The sequence below is a fragment of the Electrona antarctica genome (genome assembly GCF_951216825.1).
Source record: "Electrona antarctica genome assembly, chromosome: 1".
In the NCBI taxonomy this organism is placed as follows: domain Eukaryota; kingdom Metazoa; phylum Chordata; class Actinopteri; order Myctophiformes; family Myctophidae; genus Electrona; species Electrona antarctica.
Genome location: NC_136806.1, coordinates 37,873,244 through 37,894,434, shown reverse-complemented (window position 1 = coordinate 37,894,434; position 21,191 = coordinate 37,873,244). Strand labels below are relative to the sequence as shown.

Genomic DNA, 21,191 nt, shown 5'->3' with positions numbered 1-21,191 from the left:
ACGTACCCTCAGATCGGCAGGCAGGGGTCTCCTGACTCCTTTTAAAACAAAACACGTTACCATGGGTGATATACTCTAAGCAGTCTAAGGGGTGATAGGGCCTTCGCAGCCCGGGAACGACCCAGAACCTGAGGGACGCACCCTCAGTGGCTGTCTTCAAAAGACTTTTAAAAACCTTCCTTTTTACACAGGCTTTCCCATAGATAGCCTGTTTATTGTTTATTACGTGGTGTTATTTTATTTTTTATTGTTGTTTTATCCCATCAAATGCCTCTGAAACCTATATTTTATACTTCTGCTATTCAAAATAAATGAAAGAAAGATAGATAGATAGATAGATAGATAGATAGATAGATAGATAGATAGATAGATAGATAGATAGATAGATAGATAGATAGATAGATAGATAGATAGATAGATAGATAAAAGTGTGCTATGGAAAAGCTTTTAATTTGAAAGGGAGATTTCTCCCACTGGTGGCGGATGTATCTCGGTCTGCTCACTACTTCCACCTTGACGCTGCTGCGTGACAAATTAGCTTCGTTGAGCCTGTTTTGGAGACAGCCAGGACCGTGGTGACTGACTGGTGACAGAACACGGAGAGAACCCACAGGCACAGTGCAGTAAGTGACATATACATCATGCATTAATTGTGTTCTCTTTAGTAAAGACAGATGTTTGCATCAACCGACTGTCACGCCGCGGCTCCGTGCGTCACATCTGGATGGATGGATGTGTTTAAGTGGACTAGTGGAGGGTGATGTGTGGATGTGGCAGCTGGATGAGACTAGTATAAACCACAACACCACGGATGCTGTGACCGACGTGTGGATTTTATCATGACTAATAATAGACACTAAATAGTCTATTTAATAACGACAGTGTGCTCATTTCTGATAACGGGCTGTAATCGTTCCGCTTGATGCTGAAACATATATCGACGTGCTGCTGTGATCTGGTCCAGATCTGGCTGGTCTGTGTCGGACTGGACTGTCTGGACAATTAAAAGCCTACGGTAGATTATAATGGTATAGCCTACTCCGCGGTCTGACATGACCTGGTGGAAAAAAAGAACTGATCTATAAATTAAGCTTGATGGTGTCAGTCAGTCAGTCAATCAGTGAGCCAGCCTGCATTGTCACCGTCCGTCATGTGAAAGTTCTCTGCGTAATTAAATGAATGAAATGGGTTGCTATAAGCCAGCGCGTTAATAAAGGTGCGATCCGTACGTTTTATCATGGCCCTTAAACCACGGTGTAACGGGGAGGTAATCGCGTCGCAAAACAACGGATATTCGAACCCATATCCATATCCCCCCAGTCCCCCCCGTGGGAAACCAAACATCTACCACTTCAAGACGGAATTCCCTGTTGTTATATTGGGCTTTTATATGTGTTCATGGCAGTAGGTCAGGTCTACAGTGAGTGCAGTCTACTTGTCAGCAGCACCACTGGCACTGCAGATCAATGATGTAACTATAATTGCATTAACATGCTCTACCACCATACAGCTTGGTTAAAATAAAAAAAATGTAGGCCCTAAAATTCGGTACATTCCGTTTACGGATTGCAGCTTTAAAGTGTATTAGTTAATGTGTAGACACGCAGGTCGCGTTTGATTGGCTTAGAGAGGGGGGCAGGTGCTGGGGGTTATAGATCAAAGGCCGCCAGCGGGACAAAGTTCAAATTGTGTCACTTGTCACTTTCCATTAATACTGCAGCATTATAAAACTGGCGTTTCATAATAACTCTTACTGCACATTGTGCACAATAATGATTGATTAAATATAAATCCTATGCGCAACAACAGTGAATAAAGAAGGTGGGGGACTGGTCTTGTGAGAACCTCATGGCCTTTTAATTCAATTAAGGCACAGGAAAAGCACTGAAGCCACTTGGTTCCACACGGAATTCTCGTTTTATTATTGTCAGTCCAGCGGCCATCTTGGATGCAATTCCAAGAGGAATTTCATCATCCACGCAGCCCTCCTTTGGTGGTCGTCTGACGTCTGTCTGTACAAAATCACGACTTGTTTTAGCCTGGATCCAGCCCAAAGACCCCGCCCACTCTCTGAGTGGACTGCATCTCTTGAAGAAAGCTACAGTCTGATAATCAGGCTAGACTTGTTTCACATTAGTGAGATTGTCAAATTCGAGCCTACTGTGGCCCACATACATGTCCTCCTTAAATGGTGCAGTTAATTGAACTAATCAATTTAATCAATATATTTTTTGATAATAACAGTAGGCCTGTCGACTTTCAAAAAAAGTCAATCTGCAAGCTCACAATGCGCCATGAGCTTGTAGATCAGCTATCTTTGCGTGTAGCCAACGTGTAAAATAAGGCTTAAGTGATTAATCAGACTAATTGATTCAGTCGATTAAAAATATTCTAAAATCAAAAAATCACACCTGTGTGAAGTGAGGGGTGCTCTTATCATACGTCATCATACATCATCTCATTCTCAACCAATGGCACATCTGGTTTGTGTTTACACACCTTTGTCTTCAATGTTTGCGTGTACACACATTTGCTTCTGTTATTTGAAATAAAAAAAGTAATTGATAGAATAATCACTAAGAAGATAGTCTACCGGTATGCAGCCCTAAGTTAAAACCCATCATACTGTGTTAAACGCAAGGACTGCTTTATTCAGTTTTTGCCTTACGGCCAAGCTACACCAGGCTTTTATCGCGCGGCCGTTTACCCTAAACGCGCATGCGTTTTTTAAAATAGGACTGGACCTAAATTAAACGCACGCGCGGGGTTCGCGTTTAGGGTAAACGCGCGAGAAAAGCCTGGTGTAGCCCGGCCCTGACTTGCATTGGGAAGATCAAGCATGCCTGCATGCATTTGCTATGCATACAAATTGAAGCATGCATACATGCTGTATTTACTATGCATGAAGGTACGTTCCTTCCAGTCTCAGACTCAGTCTGACTCTGAGTCTGCTCTGCTCTTGCGAGTACCGTTTATATAGCATGTTTTGTTAACTGTATCCTGCTGTACACACACATACATTGATTTGTACATACGCACATATACTGTACTTGCACAAGTCCACTTTTCACCAGTTTACAGTCACAGTTTGGGGGATGGGGGAGGGGTGTGTGCCTATGGGCCTAGTCCACTTGAGCGCTTCAGAACTGTTGTGTCAGGTCAGCCATCACCATAGCAACATAATGCTGAATCAGCAGCATGGTAATTCAGGGAGGAACATTTTCACAATACTTTCTTACTATGGATAGCAACAATTATTTTGTCCTTGTTTCTAAACCGGATTACACGGCTAGTTTTAGAATACCAGGCTTTCCTCCGCAGTGGAAAGCCCAGTGATGCAAGGTCAAGTGTCTACTGATATTACCACCTACGAGACAGATCATCCAATGTGCTGCTGCCTTGAAATTCAACATCTTGTGAAAGTTTATCTGAAATGTCATTGTTTTATTTAGCTGCACCAATGGTCCTGTGCTCGAGACAGTCCTTCAAAAGATTGTGCATTATATAAAACTTGATACATGTGTTTTACTTACTTGTTTGCGTATATCCTTAGATAATAAACATGGCAGCAGAGCTATCCACCGCCATAAACATCAAGGAGCCACGATGGGACCAGAGCACCTTTATGGGCCGAGCCAAACACTTCTTTACTGTCACAGACCCCAGGAACATCCTGCTAACCAACGAACAACTAGAACATGCACACAAAATCATCTCTGAGTACAGGTAAGCTGAGATCCTACACAATACCACCAACCTTACAGTACAGGTAAGCTGAGATCCTACACAATACCACCAACCTTAGAGAACCAAATGCCCCAGGGACAAAAGAGCAACAAGTCAGACAGCAAATGAACAAATATATGTTCATTCATGTTTATGCAATTTTGTCAATAAACCTCTATCTAACAAAAGTGACAATGACACGAATGTATGAGTCAGTGGAATGTGCTCACACTTGTATATATATTTTTCTGTTGCTCATGCCCACACATCAGTTCCCACCTGATGTGTAGGAGTTCTGACCATATCAGTTACTTCTATAGATGTCTAAGCTGTGGACCAGTTCCACTGAATCCTGATAATAATGGCTTAATTCTCATGTTTCGTATTAATTATTGTTTGCTATTATAATTGCTATTGCATATTCTTTTGTCAATTTATGAGCATAATTGTCTTTCAGACAAGGTGTGGTGTCTCCAGACCTGACAGAGGATGAACTGTGGAGGGCCAAATATATTTTCGACTCTGCCTTCCACCCAGACACCGGCGAGAAGATGGTCCTGATTGGACGCATGTCGGCACAGGTTCCCATGAACATGACCATCACCGGGTGCATGATGACCTTCTACAAGTGAGAGCTGTTGCTGTTTGTGTCATGAGTACATCCACATAGAACACATAGCGTGGCGATATGGTGATGTAATAAGTAACATTTTATGCACAAATAAAAGCACAAACACTGTATGAATGAGGCATCATTCTTACAGGCACATCAGGCACCAAATGAATAGCTGAATGTGAAATATTTATATAAAAGGTCTTCATACTCGTGGTGTATAAAGAGAAACAGTCAAAACACCTTCAATGTTCTACCAACACTCACACGCTCTGTGTCTCATACGCAGTAAAACCCTCTCTGTTCATTTATCCATTTGTAACTCAGAGAGTGTACAAATTGGAATCAAATGGACCCTTACAACTCTGAGGCCCCTTTTCCACCAAGGTTGAACCGGTTCAGTTCTTATTTCCCACCTCATTTTGTTTCCACTGACAATGAATTGATTGCCCTGAACAGGGAACAGTCAAACAAACTACACACCAGAAAACCACGCGTAACCAAACATTAACATTAACCCTAACCGTAACCTCACAGAAACTATGCCTAAACCTAACCTCAAACACCATGTCCATCCGAGGCAAACACCTGGAAAAGAGGTTATTGTGATGCAGAGTATATACCCGTAACACGCCTCAATCTGTTCTTGTACAGTGCAGCTTATGGAGATAACATTCTGTTGACTGTGTACTCTCTACAGGACCACTCCAGCAGTAGTTCTATGGCAATGGATCAATCAGTCCTTCAACGCAATAGTCAATTACACCAACAGGAGTGGAGACGCCCCTATATCAGTCAGGTAAAATAAATCTTCACTTTCCTACATTACTGAATGCATGACCAGGGACCACATGTACTACCTTCAAAGACCACCAGTGGTCCACGAGCCACCGGTTGAAAACCTCTGTTTTAGAATATGGACACGGGGTGATATGAATCCTCTATCGAGCTTTGTCTTGGTGTGTAACCAGAAGCCTTTCTGTTTGCAGTCAGCTTGGCACAGCCTATGTGTCGGCCACCACAGGGGCAGTCGCCACTGCTCTGGGACTCAACGCACTAACAAAGGTAATCCGTTCATGTAACGACCTATTGTTCTCATCATCACCACCAGAAAGGCTGGGAGGCGGAGATTATGTTTAATTACTGTATTGACATGGTGAAATTAGTTGTGCATAAATAGCTTCTCTGTCATGACGAACGTAGACAGTGATTTATACACAATTCTCTTGTAGCACATCTCTCCTCTGTTTGGACGATTCGTTCCATTTGCTGCTGTAGCTGCCGCTAACTGCATCAATATCCCACTGATGAGACAGAGGTAGTATATACACACACACACACACACACACACACACACACACACACACACACACACACACATAGTTGTCTCCACCAGGCCGAAGGCATGGGGAGAGAGTATGTTTTGTACTCCGTCTGTCCGTCCATCCGTCCGTGTGTCCGTCCGTCTGTGAACAGCTAATCTCCGGCACCGTTAACCCGGTCAATGCCACATTTTGCACACACACTCCCTGGATGCCAACGATGAACCTCTGCCCCTAAATTTCCAGAACGGCCTGTTATAGCGCCACCAGGAGGCCGCTTTGTTCAAAACAACTTTTTGGACAGTACACCTACAGATTTTGTCCAAACATCACGCAAATTGGTACACAGTCTCTCTAGAGCCATTCAACGAAACAGGTCTTTCAGATTTCTCAGACTACATCCTGATTGGCTAAGATTAGCTTCCAAAGTTCGCAGGAGTGCTCAGTTTCAAACAAAATGCTGCAAATCATGAAGACATTGTGTGATTTCCGTGAAATTGCGCACACACATTCCCACTAGGCCGAGGAAGAAATGCCACGTGAACATTTTCAACTCAGCCTCATGGTGGCGCTATAACTGGCCGAAAAGTGTTTTTACCTCCAACTGCACAGATTTGTGGATAACTTTGTATGCCAACTCCCTAGAGGCCAAGGAAAAACCTTTGCCTGGAATTTTTCACATCTGCTCTTTATAGCGCCACCAGGAGGCCGACATATGTAAAACACATTTTCTAATATTACTCCTTCAGATGTTATCCAAATTTCACGCAAATCGGTACACATGCTCTCCATAGGCATGTGATCAAGACGGGTTTGTTTGATTTCTCATAATCCACCTTCATTGCCTACGATTGGCTTCTAAACTTTTCAGGAGTAGCCCACTCTGTACCCGTTTTGTACAAATCGCCACAACTACTCAACGCAGCGTCCGATTGCGGTGAAACTGCATGCATATTCCCACTAGGTATAGGAAGAAATGCCACTTGACAGTTTTCAAATCAGCCTCATGGTGGCGCTACAACAGGCCAAGCCGTGTCTCTCTCACACACACACACACAACATGAGTATATTACTCCTAAACATTTTGCCAAACATCACACACACTCCTATCCTCCTGGTGGAGACCTGTGCCCAGAAGGGCACTTTTTCTAGTTTCCTCTCTAATGCATAATGTGTACTTTAAACAACGTGTGGCAGTATAAATCAGGTGACTTGATGGGACATGTGTTGTTTGCAGGGAGCTGAAACACGGCATCCCCATTACAGACGAGAATGACAACCGGTTAGGAGAGTCAACCAACGCGGCCAAGCAGGCCATCAGTCAGGTGGTCGTCTCTAGAATCCTCATGGCCTCTCCAGGAATGGGTATGAATATTAGAGTTGAAGTTGTCTGTGAGTTTGTGTCTGGACACATATATGCCCATGTAAGGACATGGCTGATGTCACAGCCCATATATAACCAGTATGGAGGTCCCTGATGTCAGTGCAAATCAGCGTTGTCAGGCAAAGGTTTCCTGTTTTGTGCAAAGTCAGGCCAGTGCTCAATTGGCAAGAGGGAGAGGGGGGGGGGGTATTTCACCCACACAAAGCCAACTAGGCCTTTTATGAATCCAAATAAGGCAGAGATTTTCAACTGGTTGTCCGTGGTCTCTGACCATGCATTCAGTCATGTAGGAATGCATTTTTCTTCCTTTTCTTCCCCATGTTTTTGAGGGGCACTAGCACTAGTGTTGTTGAACACATAAACAGCTTAACGTCTGGAAAATTGCACGACTGACCCACGCAGGTGATGGCAATAATACTAATAACTGTAGTCTTTACATTACATGAAAACTCCTGTCAGACAGTTGTTAAAGTTGATTGAGTTGGATACTGTTTCTCCCTCTAATATTTCCTCCTAGGCTGTTTCTAGTTTATTTAAATAATGTCATGCACATTTGTACAGTGCATCAGCAAGGACTTGAGGAGGGAGAAGTGCAGTGCCTGCCATCGGTCGGCTAGGCGGTTGTCTAGAACCGCCTATCTGACAGACACAGCGATATCTATAAGGACGGGTAAAATGCAGGGAACAATTCTCCCCTAGAGAGGAAAAAAAGGATTTAAAAATCAAACATGCATACCGTTAATTAATGTGTGTCGCTTGCTTCTTCTGTCTTGCTGAAATTGTAGATTGCAGAATGTAGTTTTCTTAGCAGTGGTATAATTTGTGCAATATTTAAGAATCAAGAATCAAAAACACAAGCCATCTTATTTTGTGGCCTGTATCTTATGACCTTCATTTGCTGATTGTGTGACATGACTCATCACCAATGTGTTAACTGCCCCCTTGTGGCATGGCATACTACTACCCTGCAATATAACTAGTCTGAGTCTAACCAAAAACAAAGAAAAACCATTACATTCAGTGTTAATTAAAACTATAAATGGGTCTAAAAAGCAGTACTGCCTTGCAATATTGAAGGTGTGTCTGGTGCAGATAACATAACTGAACTATGGAGGCAGCTTTGTTCAACTGTGTCAGTAGTGAACCCTACTGTATAGACAAGTTAAGGCTCATACATACTCCAGTTTTAAGCTATCACCTCAAACTGGAGTAGGAATGCAGCTTTAGAAGAGGAAGGGGTACTATTCAGTCCTAAAGAGAAGAGATCCACCAAGCCATAAGGTAACTAGCTGATAATAAAGCTAGCAGAGCACCTTAAGCTAGCCAGCCCTAGAGTAGCAGCGCTGCTGTGCATCTGCCTTACAGGACTACTAACACATGGTGTACTGCCAGACTCCCTGTTAACTGTGACTCTATAGTGCCTGTCATTAAGGACAAGGCTGGCAAGGTAGGGAGTATGGACAACTATAGACCGCTATATATCGCCCTAGCCAGCATACTGTCTAAAGTGCTTGAAAGGTTACTACTAGACAGGCTAAAGTGCCTTGCAGAGTCGAACGTAATCGACGCAAGAATACATACTTGGAGGGTGAGAGAAATTTCTCTCCTTGCGTCACGTCAGTTACGTGATCTGTCTCGTTCCGTCGGGTTGAGATCTGATCCCGAGCCTACGCAACCATATTGCTTGCGTTGCGTACCTTGCGTCGAGGACACCCTGCCCACCTGGAGGCAGCAGAGAGCAAGAAGGCTTTTCCTCCTCTGCTCGACCCCTCTTGAAAGAGGACACTTCCGCCGGCACATTGAGTTGTAAACGTAAACACGATCGGCATGGATATTTCACATTGAAAGTTAAACAGGACAACATGACATCAGCGTTCGAAGCACTGCTTTGCAAACTCGTCGGTGATTATCAAGCCTGCACTGACGTTATGTCCAGTGGGCAATGGGCCGCCCAAAGAATGGGCCGCCCCCATTGCTTTAATATGTTTTTGGGCCAAATGTTAGCCCTGAATTTTTTACCCAGTCCAGCCCTGCTTTTCAGACGAGAACTCCGCTGAATTACAGCGGAGAGAGTCCTCCTAATCCTATGCTTCCATTTGGTGACAATTTGACCGTGTGAACGCAATGATAAATTGTATCTACACCACAGACAATAAATTTGGCTTTAAGGCTAGACACGGTACAGACATGTGTATCTATGCCTTAAAAGAAGCAGTAGAATCCTACCGCACTGTTGTGACGAAAAGAGAGTTGAGCCAGAAGGCAAAGCTCACTGTCTAGCGAGCAATCTTCGTTCCTACTCTCACCTATGGTCATGAAGTGTGGGAATACAAGCGGCCGAAATTAGTTTTCTTCGACGGACGGCTGGCATCTCCCTTAGAAATAGGGTGAGAAGTTCAGTCACGCGAGAGAGACTCGGAGTAGAGCCGCTGCTCCTTCACCTGGAAAGGAGCCAGCTTAGGTGGTTCGGGCATCTGGTTAGGATGCCTCTCGGGTGTCTCCCTAGGGAGGTCCTCGATGCACGTCCCACTGGGAGGAGACCCCGGGGCAGACCAAGGCACAGATGGAGGGATTACATCGACTCACTGGAACGTCTCGGGATCCCCCAAGAGGAAGTCACTAATGTTGCTCTGGAGAGGGAAGTCTGGAGCTCTCTGGTGGAGCTGTTTCCCCCGCGACCCGACTACGGATAAGCGGTTGAAGATGGATGGATGGAGAATCCTACAGAAGACACGGCTCAACCATGCGTACTGCACAGCACACGGCTCAACCAAGCGTACTGCACCCCGCTGTATACAGCCCCCTTATATTATGGGTGAATTATAAAAAAAGAGAGCTTGCGCAAGCTTAAAGTGGTTTACAATGACGCTCTCAAGGTGGCAGTGCTAGTCAGCTATTCTGTGACTCGGGTCTAACCACCTTCCAGGCTCTCATGAGAAACCTTATGTTCAGTTTTAAATGTAGACTTCATGGATCTCATAATGAGGTGATTAAGGTGTTGACTAATCCCAGGTTTAGCACAGTTAGATACCGTTCTCATATGTGGAAACACTGGTACGTGGGCCTCTTATAGATTACTTTTGAGGGCTTTTTAGATTTTTTTATGAACTCCTGTATCTTTTAATTGTTTGTATGTTTTTTTAATTGTTTGTATGTATTTTATTGGCTTCGGCTGTAAATAAAGTTTGATTGATTGATTGTACATAGATTGTGTTTTGCATTGTACACTACTGAAATGTTAATGTTCTCTTTCAGCTATCCCACCATTTTTAATGAACCATTTGGAAAAGAAGGCCTTCTTGAAGGTAAGCATCTTTCTGAAGCTTAACATTTCAAAATTTAAACAATAAAAAAATGGCTTGAGCTTAAAGTGTATTCGGATACCATTTAGTTGTACACTGTCTGGGTGAAATGAACATTTGAAGAGTGTGCTGCCTGCTTATACATCAGAGGAGTGAATGGAGTCACGCTATCTTTGTGTTTCTCTGGTTGGTCTTTTCAGAGGTTACCATGGATGAGTGCACCCATTCAGGTCGGCCTGGTTGGATTCTGGTGAGTGGTCCGATGCTTCCGCTGATAAGACAACCATTTGCAAATTCTTCTGAAATTTCAACTTAGTAAAGAACAGCTGAAATGAAATATATGCCCTTCACACATTTAGAGTATATCTGTGGTCGTAATGGGGACATTACACACACAACAAATAAAGAAATAGGAAGGATAGCTTTGATTTAAAATAACTGAGAGTTGTAGCAGACCTGCAGATTCCTGGGAGTTTGTTAGTTGGTATGTGGTGCATAAAAACTCGACCCTGCTTCTCCACCTTACGTTCTGATTCAAATCCTACATTACTAAATGAATGGTCAGAGACCACATGCAATACTTCCACGGACCACCTGAAAACAGGTGGTCTCTGCTCTATTTTCAAGTTTCAAGTTATTTATACAGTATTTGATTTGAATTCGGCCAATGTTTGACAAGTTGTTATAGTAGCTATAGTTTGTTGATTACTTTTGATGCAGTAATGATCCGTTTTAATTTCATTTATTTATTATTATTTTTATTTTCAGTTATTAGGACAGTTAGGTATTAAAAGTTCTTAAATTGCCACTTTACTGTCATCTGGAGATCCATATGGAGACCCACTCTCTCTCTCTCTCTCTCTCTCTCTCTCTCTCTCTCTCTCTCTCCACATTCAGGAAATATTAGATTGTGAATATTTTGAGAAGACATATTTTTATATACAATCATTATAATTAAATAAATGTATATATTTTTCATAATTTCTTCCTCAAAATCTCAAACATTGCCACGGACATGGACAAAGCTTGCCACGGACACGTTTGTCCGTGTGCGGACATGTTGGTGACCCCTGCAGATGACCGTTCGATACAATTTACAATTTAGGCATTTAGCAGACACTCTTAATCCACTACTGAATCAACTGTAGTCGTTTTAGGGAGATCTGTAAAGACACCATTACAGTAGTGGAGTTTACTAAAGATGAATGTATGGACAAGTTTTTCTAAATCTTGCTAAGACATAAGTCATTTAATCCTTATATCTGTATTGTATTCTTAAGGTGCTAGTAGATTGACTTTGTAACTTTGTTAATGTGACTACACCACAATTTGTAGCTTGAGTTTGTGGTGACCATTGAAGCTAAGCAATGTTTTGACTCCAAAAACAATTACTTCAGTTCTCCTTTTGTTTAATTGTTTAATGGAACATTCTGGCACATGCAATCATTGATTTGTTCAATGACTTTGCAACTTTGCACTTAAAGTGCATGAATTTGGACCATAGTCCACAATAATTATGAGAGTGTTCTATCCAAATGTTTGATTGTAATATGATTGTGTTTCAGTCTGGTGTTTGCCACGCCGCTGTGCTGCGCTTTATTCCCACAAAAGAGGTGAGTGAAAGATGTATGAAACTTGTACAGTCTAATCATATGCATAAATACAATACTGTGATTGTGAGGGTTGATTAACTCCACAATGAGCCAGCCTTGTCAACATGTTTAGCCACGCTGTGTTTCAATGTAGATACTAGATAGGATGTTGCTGGACGCATGGATGTTTATTATCTAATTATTTTAGGCAGTCTTTGCTTTTATTTAGACAGGAGAAGATAGTGAGACGAGGAACAATCTTATAACTGTACCTTTAACTGTAATGTTCAAAAATAGCAGATGTACAAGCTGAGCTTGTATCTGCTATTTTTTAATAGCCCAACACTAAGATCTAAAATGACACAGATGCTTTCCCGGTATTAATGGGTGAAGAGATAAGATAATTCTGTTGTGTGATGCAACCAGATTTCCAAATCAATGAAAAGAAAATACGTTTTTACTCTGTAATCATATTGTATAGATAATGTGTTTGCATTATGTGCTTTTCTCCTTCATATCTGTAATGCTCAGCATGCAGTTTGTACCACTTGCCCTGCCTGCCTTGCCTTCCCTAGTATAGTCATATATCTTCTACCAGTTATGAGTCATAACTTATGACTCATCCAGCTGTGTAATATAGTTTAAATTCCCTGCATGGGGGTTCTTAATAAACCTTGTCATGTGACTTACCTTATAGTCATCTAGTTCTCACCACCAGTGGTGGATAGAGTACTCAGATGTTGTACTTAATGAATGTACAGCGGAGTCTCCGCTGGTCACCAAATTATTGGCTTAGGAATGCGACAAAAACTAAGACTTTTTTGTGAATTCAAGGCTTCATGGGGTGTGTAATCGATAGAAAATAAGTCACCTTTTTGGGTTTTACTTGAGTAAAAGTACAAATGTATTGGTATGTACAATAATAAGTGGTTAATAATCTAAATCTGCAAAGTAACTAATTGTAGTGGTGTAAAAAGTACAATATGTGCCTCAGATTTAGTGCAGTAGACGTGTAAAAATCAAAATACTATACTTAAGTCAAAGTCGTACATAAGTACACCACTGGCCACCACTCACCACCCATAGTAGAGAGAGTGCTTTTTATCAGCAACACAGCAGAGGTGCAGTCAGTTCATGCCAGCTCTTCTATGTGTGTGCATTCCTCAGCTCCATGTCAGTGAGCAGTTTGGAAGCGGAGCTTCAGGAGAAGATCCGAGCCAACCATCCGGGGGTTGAGAGAGTCTACTTCAACAAAGGACTATGAGCGTTCATCCCCCGTCATGGAAGCACTGCCATGCTCCGCGTAGCCACCATGCGTCATGTTGCTGCGTAGCCGCCAGCCCAGCACGCTCCTCAGCTCTGCTCCGGTCCTCCTCATTAGTCAACGTGCCAAAGTTAAGTTTGATGTTCTGTCTTCATTTCAGGTGCACTTCCCAGGACGTCTTATTTTAATGTTTTATCTGTAATGATCGTCGGTTAATTTTGTGCAAAAGAAGATTTATTCACAGTGGACCTTGATGAAGCGTCTGATGTTCAAGAGAGTACTTATAGTAGTCAGACCTTTATTTTTTAAACTCATGCAGTATTTTTTTTAGGCTTAAATGTATGCTGCTGCCAAGCCATTTGCATTTTATTTTATGACCTGTGTTACTTGATGGGGTCACCACAATCTATTTGTATCTCAAAGACGTCTTAAGCTGTTGTACGACAGGGTGGCGCTCAGAAAATACCAGATTAAAATGTGTAAATCTGGTATTGTCTGCGTACCACACAGTCATGCGACAGCATACATTATCACTCACTCAGTATCTGCCAAATCTCCCTTCCAATGAGGTTTTAAGACACCGCTCATCTATTATAACCTCTCACTACGTTGTTTTATTTTCCAGAATAACGCACATTTAGAATTAACAAGTTCATTTTGCCAAATGAATGAATCTCACCAAGCCTTTACAACAATGTATGGAAGTTGATCGATATATCCAGGGCTCCTCCCTCCGCAATAAGATGTTGTGACGTCACCATCGAGGTTAACTTAACGATGTGATGTAACAAGGGTGACATCACAATGTGACGTGTTCTTTTAATGTCATAATATGTTAATGCAGTGGTTCCCAACCTTCTCTGGATCAGGGCCCAGTGGAAATGAACACGGCAAGCTATCTGCTGCCGTGTTACAGTTAGTGGTCAGATGTCTTAATGATCAATCAATCAATTGGGTTCCGGCTTGGATCAACGGAACCAACAAGAAATACCATGACATTTAAAAAAGAAAATGATGTTATTGTATCATTAAATCTTCCACTTGCAATACCCTCACCCAGCCCACAGTTTGGCAATCACTGTCTTAATGTAATGAATCTTTGTCACAGGCTACTATTTATTCTGCTCGCCAAAAGGTGCATGATCAAATCACTCCTCCTAAGCATGACATTACAGTCATTGCATCACATTCCAGAGGCTTCTAGGGTCTTTGGACTCATCAGGCTTTGTTCAGGGCTTTGTTCACATTTAATTTCTAAGTATGACAAAAATAACGTGCCAAAACAGCAACATCTCTGTCTAATGTCTTACTTAGGGACAATATGAGAGTTTAGGATGAGTTGCTTTCATATATTCTTGCCTTAAAAGGAACAAATACCTGTGACTCCCATCTGCCGTTCTTTTTTAAAACTGTGCCTTTTCTCATCTGTCCATCTGTGGTCGTTGGACAAGGGCTTTTATGGCTTAATGCCACTTATCAGAGGCCCACTGAGCATTCTATTGTGTTATATTGTAAACTTTTAGGTACAGCAGATGACATTAATGATTAGGTGTAGACATAGTGGCTAGTTCTGGCTACCATTGAACTTCAGCTTTCTTGTCACATGGGTAAAATTGTGTATTTCTTTTTAATGATTTTTTTAAAAGGAAGTAAGTAAAGGAATAAGAATAGAGATAGAAAGAAAGAAAGAACAAGGTACAAGAAGAGGTAACCCGGTGGTTAGTAAAAATAGAGACATGTGTTGTGTGAGCGGTAGTCTCGCGTTACCAGACTGTTGCCTCCACGATTTCCAAACGCTTCATCATACATTCTGGGCCAACGGAAGAGGTCTCATGAGTATGCAATAAAGCGGAAGTGGAGCCTCCTCTCCACTTCCGTTTCGTCTTTACAGTCACGCAAATGTATTCTAATATAAATCATCTAAGGCTATAGCTTGTTGCTGTAAATGTAAAGATATTTTAAAATATATTTTTGTGAACGGAAATGGCAACTTCCGTTACTCAGCTCATGGGGGCTATAGTCCCAGATTCTATATAGCATTCGGAGATTGTGGAATAGTTGTCTGGCTACGCGAGACTATGTGAACGGTGACCACTGCGGCGTGACGTTATGTTGTACTTTTCGGTGGTCACCTTTTCACCGAAAACTGGACTATGAATAGGCCTTAACATTCCTAATATGAGTAAAGACGGACAGATCAGATATTCTAGATATTCTTGAAATGAGTAGAGTAAGATACATACTGTACGTACACATACATACAACACTCTTGAGGTATTGACTCCTTTCAAGGCAAGAAAGATATAGGTGCTACTTATCAAAAGCCATATTTTCACCATTAACATCTTGCAAATCATAGGTTGGACACTTTGCCAAGAGCAAAGGTCTGCTGATCCTAAAAATGACCTAGTTATTAGACTCCCACGTTAGATTTTGATGTGAAGAATATATTGAGATAAACTACTGCTGACTACAGTGGTATTGTTCTAAACACAGCAGTAGAAGCATCCAGCAGAGGTTTTGGGCAAGTCTCTTCTGCTAGTGTTATGCGTAAATGTTTCTGTTTTCATGACAGTGGATTTGGTTGGCAGGTAGATGAATCGGATGTATAATAACAATACTAATTGGTGTGAGCTGTCTCGCAGTCCCAAATGATAATGCCAGCCTTTCATGTTTGGACAGAGATTAACAGATTGTTGCACTACGTAATTCTGACTCAGAGGAATACATTACAAACGCCCACCATCTTTACACACCTGCATTAATGGGATAGATCCATGAATATTTCATTCATAACTTGAATTCTAGGTCTCTTACCCCAGTGTCTATGTAACAAGACATTCACTTACATGTATTGGCCAGTTTTAAAATCAAGGAATGAGATGAGACTAACACATCTTCAACAAATCCTTTTTTTTCTCTTTACAATTACAATTAAGTGTTGTTTTTCCAGTGATTGGGCCAGATATATAAGGGGGCCAGCTTTATGTTCCTTCAGCACCTGTTAGCAGGATTTAAGCAAATAAACAGAAATGAATAAGTGTGCCAGGTTTCAACCTGCTGACCATGTCGACTCAGTGACTATGTCAGTGTAACTCAGTTGGCTACTTTCCAAGTAAAGTAGCCATCAGAATCACATGCTACTGTAGTGTATACTACTGTAATGAATGAAGTGTCATGCCACCTCGTGGCCCATCCCTCATGGGATTATACGACACCTTTTCATAGTTACAATTATTCTACTGTAGATGGAAAGATACTGTATACTATAGCTACCGAGGGAACTGTTGCAGGGAAAGCAGATGTTCTGAAGTTTTGTCCAGACAGTGGCACCACCTGAATGTGTGTGTGGATGACTGATTGATCCTGTTTGCATTGATTACCTCGATCTACAGCAAGTATGCAGTCGCCAAAGTTCAAGCTGTGATATTACATCTAAAGCATAAGGGAACATAGGGCTGAGGGAACATAGATGATCCCTATACATACATTAAAGCACAAATTAGTCAAGGTAATTTTGTAAATTTGCTGTATACATTCCATTATTATCTTGATTCTCCTCACCATTCTGTGGTTTTTGTAAGGTGTTAAATGTTTAAGTATTGAACGTATCTATTTGCATATTGTTGTATACTGTAGGTACAGTAACTTTATTTGAGGTTGTCAGTGTTTTCAGAGAGAACCCACAGCTTTGCAGCTGTTTCCTGTAGTAACTGATTGAAGTGAGGCTCATTATTCTAGTGTTAATTAGTGACTGAATGTAGGATATTAAATTACAACGGTTAGTCTTAAACACACTGGTACTACATGTAATACTGTGTATAAAAGACTGTGGAAGCACAATGTTGTCACAGGTTTGACCTGCATATTTTCATAAATGTCACTAGTAATGTGTTTCTTGCACACATGGCTCTACACCATTAGTTCTCAAAGTGGGTCCAGGGACCCCCAGGATTCCAAATGGACCCTTACCAGTCTGTAACTCTTACAGGGGTCCTTGAAATTAGGAATGACTGCTCAACTACAGTATATGCTTGATTAGAGGGACTCAGACAAGATGTGAAGTGAATTCTCTGGAACCCTTCAGAATTCAGGCTATTTGAGCATCTCCTTGACTTCTGACCTCAAATATATATCTAGATAAACCTGCTGAAAATATTTAGTAAACGTAACTCAATAAATAACATTTTCCACAGGCTTTCAATCAGCCAAATCATCTCAAATCTCATGATAGCCAAAGCGATACAAATCCACTCAAAAGGAATAAGTCATTCAGTTTACTTTATATCAATTGAAATGATTATTTTTAAGTATATAATGAGAAAACTGTATCTAATTGTTTTGCAGTACACTGGATTGAGATGCTGTAATGTTGAGACTACTAGATGAAATAAAAAAAATAGTTGATGAAATCATGCATGGAGGATATGGTGTCGTTCATTGTGACTATAACTCCACCCTCTGGTTCAAATTTGGCACAGCATGCTAAGATCATAACATTTCTATCAATTATTCACTCATTTCGCTCTCCCTCACATACTGGCACACAAATCGCATCAGATGCAGTTAGAGGTTCAGCGTCTGAACTGCGATTACAAGACTGAATGTCCTCAAAAAGTTATACACACACACAGAAGACTGGATACGCTTTCGACAAACATGTTCATAAACAAAGCTGGATAAAACGGGTTTATTTTGATGAAATAATTTATTTGACACAAATGGACGTAGAAAGCAAAGTGAAGACATTATGATTAACAGGTAATCTTCTGGTTTCACAAAGACCTGATAGAAATGCACAGCAAAGGGATAATTTCTGTTGATTTTATGATACAATGTTACAGAAAAGATACACAAGTTATACTTGTTTACACAAAGCCAAGTTATACTTTTTTCCACAAAGGCAAGTCACAGCCTGCACTGACTGGATATTCTGAACATCCATCAATCGCATCCATAGTGTGTGTACGACATCCTTCACGTACTGTATCTCCAGAACCAACCAACCATTGGTGTAAAAAATAAAACTGATAAATAAAATCACCCGACAGGCAATATGGTGAATGGGTCTGTACTGAAGACTTAATACAAAGTATCCACAGACAGCAGGGACTGCAATAATAATTACAATTAATTAAATCTGTGCTTTATAGGCAATATTTTAATTTAAACTCAAGTTTACGTAACTTGTTTGTGGTAACTGCATTTCACCTGTACCCACCCTGGGGTGATACATCCAATATAAACCTTATGGACACACATAGGAATGAATGACATGTTTCTTGGAATAAAAGCTCAAAAAGATAAAACAATGCATCACTTATTGTTTGGACAGAATATAAAATCAATGCATTTACATTTTGGTATTATTTTCCATTGGATATGTGGAAATGTAGCACTAGTTTCACTTTGTAACCAGCTAATGTTCATTGCAATCAAAACACAATTCACTTAGCATGTAACTACAGTTTTATCCATACCAAGTAACACGTAATAACTGGAACTCTTTATGAGATATTAAATAAATTAGATTGTGTTCAAAAAGATAGAACACTGAGTCGGCCAGATGACTAACATCCATCTACAATACAGATTATCAGGGACGGGATCATAGGACAGTGTGGAGCCTATAGTTCCATTGGATCATAGGACAGTGTGGAGCCTATAGTTATCCTATAGGATCATAGGACAGTGTGGAGCCTATAGTTCCATTGGATCATAGGACAGTGTGGAGCCTATAGTTCCATTGGATCATAGGACAGTGTGGAGCCTATAGTTCCATTGGGCCCACAAATTAACCACTTTCACCCTGGCCTCCTTATTTTGGCCATGTCATTATAATTATGCAAACATTTCCAAAATATTGCAAAAACAATCCCCAAAATAGTTTGCCTCCGTGATTCGTCGTAAGACAAAGTTACCCAGCAAGCACGGTCAGGACCTGGACGAATCAGTGCCGCGTGATTATGAATCCCACCAACGTTCTAGGGTAGACCCGCCTCACCATGTGTCTGATTGGCTCCCGGGAAGGCATCGTTTTACTGAGGTTAGGCCGTTCGGGTTAGGTTTAGGGGGGTGCATACTTAGTTTAGACTAGTCATTGGTTAGACATGGGTTAAGGTTAGGTTTAGGTGTGCTGCCCCGTGGGAGGTTAGGTTTAGGGTGAGGGTTTGAGATAGGTTGTAAGTTTTAGGACTAATGACTGGTCGCAAAAACGAGAACTGTCAATCACAACGACTACTGGCCAATCACAGCAGGGCTTTCCTAGAACTGAGGTGGGATACATAATAAACGCATCAGGCGTGTCTCCATTGGGGCCAGATCAGGACCTGGACGAATCAGTGACGTCTGGATTGGGGCCAGATCAGGACCTGGACGAATCAGTGACGTCTCCATTGGGGCCAGATCAGGACCTGGACGAATCAGTGACGTCTCCATTGGGGCCAGATCAGGACCTGGACGAATCAGTGGATTGGGGCCAGATCAAGTCAAAACAAGACTAGTCACATCTGGCCCAGAATATCACCTGATTTCAACATAAATTTTACCCACTAAGACGGACGTCCCTGGATGAATCAGAGAGTCTGATCGAGGCCAGATCAACTTAAGTCATGTCATAACTAGTCAGATCTGGCCCAGAATAAGCTATATTATTTAATCTGGTGAAGACGTCCTGGAAATGACGTAAAGATCATCCCCATATGGGCTGTGATCTGGCCTTGTCCTGAACGTCACCGGAGTCACTGGAGGACGTCATCATTACGTTATCATGACGTAATTTGGCTTGCTGGGTAGGGCTTAAGCGGTGAATGCACACGTCACGTCTTGATTCCACTGGTGGACTGTAAAGGAGAGAGACCAGCACTATCCATCCATCATTGCTGTCGAGCGGAAGCAGTTACTTTTCAGGAAATAAAAAAACCACCTGTGTTCCAATAGATCCAATGTACTCATTTAGTCACAAGCTATTGATGATACATTTCAAGGGGTCAATATTTATAAAATCCATCGCTATGATCGAGTCAATATTATGGTGAGCAATGGGTTTCATTTTCTTTGCATAATAACTGTACTAAAAAGTTAAAGATTTTCACCAATCATTTGTTCTTACCCACATTTGAATGTGACAAAGTCACCGCAATTATAACTCATTGCTTTTATGTGTACCATCAGGTGTTTTGACTGTTACAATCATTATTACCTTCACATTTATTTATTTCCCATAAAATGGGTTGCCGCCCGACAGCGACGATATACTCTGTGTGTTGCATTGAAATGTGCCCAGAATAAAGGCACCAGGGTTAAAGTGGCTAAACTACTGCGGGAGAAAACTATGGCTTGCTTTTTTCCAGCCTGCCCTCCTGTTGAACCTCTTCAGAACAATGGCGTCTGATTCAGTGAATGAGTGACTTATCAGTCTGTTCTCTCAGTTCAAGGTAACCTGGCCCTCCGCCTCAGCAACGTGCTATCTTTGGAATGTTCTTGGACTTTGCCAGAGTGGCATATAGATTGGCACTTGGGTAACATTTACTTTACACAAACAACTAAACTCTACTACAGGCTAATATACTTGGTCGAACGACCCTTTTCACAAGTAACTGTAAAACAAACAAAACAAAAAAAAATCAGAATGACATTTTGTGTGTGTACTTAGTTCATTCACAATGTGTTGTTCATTTTGGGAACCTGACAACACACTTCTGTAGTCCGACACATGACTTAATTTTCCTATGTGTACAATGTAATGAAAACAATGATAAATAAAAGATAATATAAATAGTCTTTGTATTAGAATTGTACTATACAACAGCATTACAACTCCATTGTCTTATAAGTTGACTGTGTCAACTCCTACATGAGGCACCGTGTCTTTGGATTGATGTTACAGATTGTCTGAGAGAGGACATCCCTCTACACGTGGACCCCTGTGTCAGTGGTTCCCAACCTCTTTTCCTTGGAGCCCCCCAAATAACCCCCCCCCCCCCCCC

At 41.5% G+C, this 21,191-nt stretch overlaps 1 protein-coding gene and 1 long non-coding RNA gene across 2 annotated transcripts; one reads left to right on the top strand and one right to left on the bottom strand.

Moving 5' to 3' along the window:
- The first annotated feature begins 564 nt into the window (after positions 1–564).
- On the top strand, positions 565–14,925 carry sfxn1 (sideroflexin 1). The gene is made up of 11 exons (XM_079501593.1): positions 565–623; positions 3,554–3,726; positions 4,184–4,354; positions 5,040–5,138; positions 5,329–5,404; positions 5,572–5,657; positions 6,899–7,026; positions 10,301–10,350; positions 10,548–10,597; positions 11,913–11,960; positions 13,107–14,925. Exons 2-11 carry the CDS (start codon positions 3,563–3,565, stop codon positions 13,201–13,203), a joined length of 969 nt encoding a protein of 322 aa, XP_079357719.1. The 5' UTR covers positions 565–623; positions 3,554–3,562; the 3' UTR covers positions 13,204–14,925.
- A 2,971-nt stretch (positions 14,926–17,896) lies between these two features.
- LOC306924622 lies at positions 17,897–21,165 on the bottom strand. The gene is made up of 2 exons (XR_013790191.1): positions 19,533–21,165; positions 17,897–19,144 (listed from the first exon to the last, which is right to left on the bottom strand). It is a non-coding gene; the product is annotated as an uncharacterized lncRNA (long non-coding RNA).
- Between the last annotated feature and the right edge of the window lie 26 nt (positions 21,166–21,191).

Bases quoted from the DNA above. Each gene is read 5' to 3' on its own strand.
- sfxn1 (XM_079501593.1), top strand. From the start codon at position 3,563: ATGGCAGCAGAGCTATCCACCGCCATAAACATCAAGGAGCCACGATGG. The intron at 5,658-6,898 runs GTAGTATATACA...TGTTGTTTGCAG, and splicing joins ATCCCACTGATGAGACAGAG to GGAGCTGAAACACGGCATCC. The intron at 7,027-10,300 runs GTATGAATATTA...GTTCTCTTTCAG, and splicing joins CATGGCCTCTCCAGGAATGG to CTATCCCACCATTTTTAATG.